Source organism: Humulus lupulus, chromosome 6 (assembly GCF_963169125.1).
Source record: "Humulus lupulus chromosome 6, drHumLupu1.1, whole genome shotgun sequence".
NCBI lineage: Eukaryota > Viridiplantae > Streptophyta > Magnoliopsida > Rosales > Cannabaceae > Humulus > Humulus lupulus.
Genome location: NC_084798.1, coordinates 208,693,163 through 208,699,162, shown reverse-complemented (window position 1 = coordinate 208,699,162; position 6,000 = coordinate 208,693,163). Strand labels below are relative to the sequence as shown.

The 6,000-nt window shown below is 32.2% G+C and overlaps 1 protein-coding gene across 1 annotated transcript; it reads right to left on the bottom strand.

Annotated features, from left to right (window-relative positions):
• Positions 1-4,473: 4,473 nt before the first annotated feature.
• LOC133783069 (protein GLUTAMINE DUMPER 5) lies at positions 4,474-5,269 on the bottom strand. Its single transcript, XM_062222602.1, has one exon. It carries the CDS (start codon positions 5,192-5,194, stop codon positions 4,667-4,669), a length of 528 nt encoding a protein of 175 aa, XP_062078586.1. The 5' UTR covers positions 5,195-5,269; the 3' UTR covers positions 4,474-4,666.
• Positions 5,270-6,000: the final 731 nt, after the last annotated feature.

Sequence of the window (6,000 nt, the reverse complement as noted above, 5' to 3'; positions counted from 1 at the left end):
AACTTGTATTTTGGGATTCCATGTAAAGACTAGAGTTTTCTTTTAATGGAAATGTTTATTCCTTGACCAAGATTTTTTTTTAATACCTAAACCCTTAGTGGCTTAATCACATGTTTTAGTAGTGAGTCTCGCACTAATTTAAACACACGTGGTAATGGATCCTAATTAGTAGGGCGTTACAATAATCCTTATCGTTTTTCGTGACTCTGTGTCGTTGACTAAATCAAAGGTCAACACAAGCATGTAATCATTCACATTCAACAGTCATGCTAATAAGCACGTCGATTCATATTCATACCCAAGTATGGTGCTAATAAGCACTTTCTGACATTCATAACCAATAGTGATGTTAATAATCATTTCTTTAACATTTAACAGTGCTTATAAGCATTTACTAGCATTTATAACCAAATAACAATGTTAATAAACATTTTTTGGCATACATGTATCTGTGCCAGCGCTAATGAACGTGTCCTGACCTACATGTCCATATAACAATGCTAATAACCTTTTCTTTTTTTTTTTTGCATTCACATGCAATGTCAGTGCTAATAAGCACCTCCTTATCATTCATGCAACAGTCAAGGGCTAGGCCCTATCAGAATATCTCATGCTACCTAATAAGGCAGACAGATAAGGCATTTATATCATATTTAAGCAGTCAAACACACAACCACATAAATAGTTACCAAACCCTGAGTCGAGCTTGTCTTTAGTAGAGAGTGTACATGCCCAGCATTTCTTCAGGAATCGTTAACCTTGGCATGCTCTGATACCAAGTTGTAACGCCGTGGTTAGCCAAGACCGTTACACTGTGTATTTTAAATAGTGCTAAACTCGCTAAACGAGTCATTTGGCCATAAACGTGTAACTAAACGTGATTAATTGTTTAGGGTTAAAAATTTAAGTCAAAGGAATAGATATTTCGTTAAAACGTTAAGTTGTACATGGGATCCCATAATAAACATTTACAAAGTTGTTTACAGTTCCAAAAGGGTAATTACAACCCAAAAGTTACAACCCATCAACCTAAGCGGCAAAAATAGGGTTTAACCCTAGTTCCTCTGAGAAACATGGTGGTCAAATAGCCACATATGTACACGTCGCCACCAAAGCTCTCCAACTCATGGCTGGTCCAGCTTCCCTTTCCCCTTACCTGCACCACATAGCACCCGTGAGCCAAGGCCCAGCAAGGAAACTTAAACATGTTCATAAGCAGTTAATAACACGTTACCAAATCATAATAATCATGCCTAGCAGTAATATCCCTACTCATGCATGAATACTATTCATATAAATGACTACAGTGTCATATGGGGCCAGCTGCCCTAATTACATGATTAATTAATCAGAGCGGGGCTCGTTGCCCAAAACACATGATTAATAAATTACACTGGGGCCCAACCCTAGGATATGGGACTATTAAGTCACCCTTGGGCCCATTGACCTATCTCGTAGTACTCCGAGTACACGGACGTGGTGGAGTCCTAGGAGAACACTTTCTTAGCCACGGAGCAGCACGTCCACTACCGGAAACCACAACCCATCCAGAGGGACATGGAGAAGAAAGATCCCAAGAAAATTTTTCAGTTCCATAATGACGAGGGACACCACACCAACGAGTCAATAATTATATAAATTCAAATTCAAATGTTATAAAATATCATTATTATAATAATATATAATACAAGAATAGATATTTAATAATTATATTAATATAAATTGAAATTTTCTGGCCCGCCTATGCCTAGGGCCGACCCTGATGGAAGGGGCAAAAGTCTACAAATACTATAGTTCTGGGGTATTTTTGACAAGAAAAAAAAATCGGGAGACAAAAGTCTATGAGTGCTATAATTCGGAGGAAACATCTTGTCCATAAAAAAACTATACAACTCAAAATCAATTTTTGTAGAAATATTTAATTTAGAGTATACATATATATAGAAAAATTAATCATTTAACCTAAAAAAAAGAAACCATTTAATAGTGGATTCCAAGTATAAAATTGATGTCCGTATTTTTGTAAAAAAAAAATTGATGTATCATATTTTCAAAATATGTTAGATATAAATAAATATATATTCATAAAAATCAATATTGTGGTTTCCGAGCATAAAATTGATGTTCGAATTTTCAAAATATGTCATATATAAATAGAGATATTTGCGGCGAAAGTACCTAAATTATTGTGTTTGTAGCACTTAAGTACCCAAGTTATTTTTTTGGCGGTGAAAATACTTTTTATCTATATTTTGGTACAGTTTAGTACAGCTATCTGTTTCGTCGTTAAGTCCACCTATATGGTGTGAAATTTGTTTATAACTTAGGTACTTTCACCGCAAACATCTCTTAAATTTTGTACTTTCGCCGCAAACATCTTTTAAATTTAGAATTTTCGCCGCATATATCTCTTTAATTGGGTATTTTTGCCTACATTTTATAAACGAACTTAATGGTGAGAATTGATGGTCATACCAAACTGCACCAAAATATGGACAGAAGGTACTTTCGCGGCCAAAAAAATAATTTATGTACTTAAAGATTACAAATGTAATAACTTGAGTACTTTCTTCTCAAATAATCCTATATAAATATATATATATATATTGATCATGCCATTTCTTTTTAGATTAAAAAAATATTTAATAAAATTCCAAAAAATAAAATAGGGATTAATATTGTTTTTTTTTTCATGTTGAATTATTGATTCCCTCTTTGTATGATCTATTACACAAATATATATATATAATAAATCTAAAAAAAAAGGTTGTTGTTGATGACTAGATGTTTCTACTTTCTATACTATTTTAGTCAAGAAACATATATTTCTTTTCTTTCTTTTCAATGTTATCAACAAAAAAGTATTATCAAAATAAATGTCATATATATTTTGATCTTGCCATTTCTCTTTTGGATTAAAAAAAATATTTAATAAAATTCCCCAAAAAATAGGAGAATCGATATTTATGTTTTTATTTATGTTAAATTAATTATTTTCTATTTGTATTCTATGATAATATAATAATTCTAAAATTAAAAATATAATAATAAACAAGTTGTAGTGACGGGACTTGATGTTTCTACTTTCTATATACTATTTTAGTCAAAAACATATATATTTTTTTCTTTAATCTTTTTTATGTTATCACCAAAAAAGTTTATAAGCCATAATAGTACCAAAAAAAAAGTTTAATAATTTAAGAAGCAATATTTGTGGTACTCTAAAACCACCCAATGTATGATAGAGTACGTGCCCAAAACCCAATACTTATATAATAATATGCATGAGAATCCATTTTCTCACCAAGTGGAACCTTAATTTGCTTGCTCATTATACGTGTCCTACTTACTAAAAAACTTTATTTGTAAATTTTTATTCATTTTTTATTTTTATTATCATTATTATTAGTTTCATTGCTACAAATATATAGTTGGAATGGGATTGTGTGATCATCTTTATTTCATTTAATTGGAAATTGACTAAGCAAAGTGGAATAGACATATATAGTTTTTGAGGGGTAGTTATTAATCACTTGAATTGTTAAATAAGAAGAAACTTAATTGGTATAAAATATTACAATTTGGGAAATTTATATGGATGGGAAACCTAATATATGCTGCCTTAAAATTTTCCTAAAAATCCACAAAATAATGGACTAATAATTCTTGACACAATGTACATATATATTATGAGAAGATAGAAATTAATAAGGTAAAGTTATAAAAGTAAGGAGATAAATACTATAATTAGAGGCCACATAAATTTAACCTTGAAAAAAAACTTAATTTATAAAGAGAAAGACTAAATAATTAAACAAGAAACAACCTATGACCTAAAACATAAATAAAGTCATATAGACAAGAGAGCACTACTGGTCCATATATACCTACCATTATAAATAAATAAATATATATATGATCATATTATTATATTATCATATTATTCATGTACAGGATAAGAAAACAGAGTAGTGGCCAGCAAATGAAAAGGCAATAATAAATGAGAATTATAACTTTGAGGTAATTAATAACTTCACTACAATTCAACTCAAAAACAAAACAAACAAAATCTAATTTATATTCATAAGAAACTGTGCAATAAAACCTTAGCAGTTTCACTTCGCCGCATCAAAAATTTATTTATATAAATATTTATATATGTATATATAAAGCTAGCCAGGTAGCTTTTTTTAAGGGTGGCTAGCTTGGGTATGAATAAAGCTTTAAGCTTTTACACGTGCCTATTATCATCATCACCATTGCCAAACACAATGGCTAACCTCTCCCACGTACCACACTCTTTCAACCTCATCATCATAATCCATCAATGGTTTCTTTCTGGGTTTTCTTGACAAAACTTCATACAATTCACTCTATGAAAAAGATGATATATTTATATATATATATATAGTATAGTAATAAAGTGATGATGAGGCCACAAAGAAAAAGGAAAAGGAATAAAAAGCTATACACTTTGGGTAATTTTTTCTTGGTTTGGAAAATATATATATGAAATTATGTCCCATTTTTCACTCTCAAATGAATTTACAGCTCCCGAGAGAATAATACAAAAGAGAAAAAATCACACCAGAAATCCCATCATGAAAAAGAGGCTCAAATTACAAAATCTTTTCTTTTTTTTTTCCAAAAAAAAAAAGAAAATACTTTAATGGGTTTGATGTTCATGATCAGATTCAGTACTACTGCTACTACTGGTAGTGGTGGTGGTGGTGGTGGTTACTTGATCATTCTTCTCCGGCAACGGCGCCACCATTTCGACCGATTTTTGGTCACCCTTTTGGCCACAGACACAGCTACCGTTATTACTACTAGTATCGCCGAAAGAGGAAGAACGACTGGAGATAGGGGTGGCTAAGAAAGTTGGCTTGACTTGACCAGCCATGATCACCAAGATTTTCTCTTCGAACACAGGCGCCGGAGCTTTCTCAGCTCCGTCGCCTTCTCCGGCCTCGAGATCCCGGTCTTCGTTGGAGCTGTTACCGTCGTTGCCGTCGAGGTAACCGGAGAGCTTCCAGTAGGAGCAAGCGAGAATGAGGAGAGCGAAAGCTATGAGACCCAACATGGCCGCCAGCCCTCCGAAGAGGTATGGCACCGGAGAATGCCACGGCGAACGCTGTGGCGTCATCGTCATCGGTGACCTTGCTGTGGCGTTGTAGGGTAGTCTGCCCGCCATTAGAATCGGAAGAAGAGAAACAGAGAGAAGAAAAGAAGAGATTTGTAAAGAAATGAAAGCGTTTTCTGTGTTGGTTTGGGCAGTGGGAAATGAGTATGACAAGTATTTATAGACAAATTTCAAGACATGGTTTCGTTTCTCTGTTTTTTTTTTAAAAAAATAATTAAAATAAATAAATATTTAAAATATAAAAATGGTAAAATATATATAATCACTTAATAATTAATCCTTTGGGTTTAAAAAAAAGTATTATCAGTTAAGTTCAACCATTACCCAAATGGTAAAAATTTAGGGAAAAAATCTTATATTAATTTTTTTAAATAAATTATTTTTTTGGTGAATAATGATGTCATATTGCATGAAGATGTGGAGGGACCCAGAGGAGGGTATGTAGACTCTCTGGGTTGTTTGTTTGTTGGTATCTGAGGGGCAGAATTGGTAAATAAAACATTATTACGTGGAACTGTGTCCCACACAACCAAGCCACGTCAGCAAACGTACCGTACAACAGTGGTACAGTGCATAGGATATCATTACCGCCCCCTGAAAGAGAGAAATGGTTGGCACTAATAATGCTCTGTTTGGTTTGGTATGTAATAAGAGTAATTACACTCATTATTACACTACTTGATATATATAAATAAATATATATAATTAATTAAGCAACTAATTAAACCAATAAGACTTTTGAGTCTAGTAAAAGTTAGTAAATGATTGAGTTGTATCACATTAGTTATTTTTCTTTAGTAATAGGGGAATAAATAATAATATATTGTATTAATTGAATTATCATTCCAAGATTATTT

Coding starts and splice junctions, on each gene's coding strand:
- LOC133783069 (XM_062222602.1), bottom strand. CDS start 5,194: ATGGCGGGCAGACTACCCTACAACGCCACAGCAAGGTCACCGATGACG.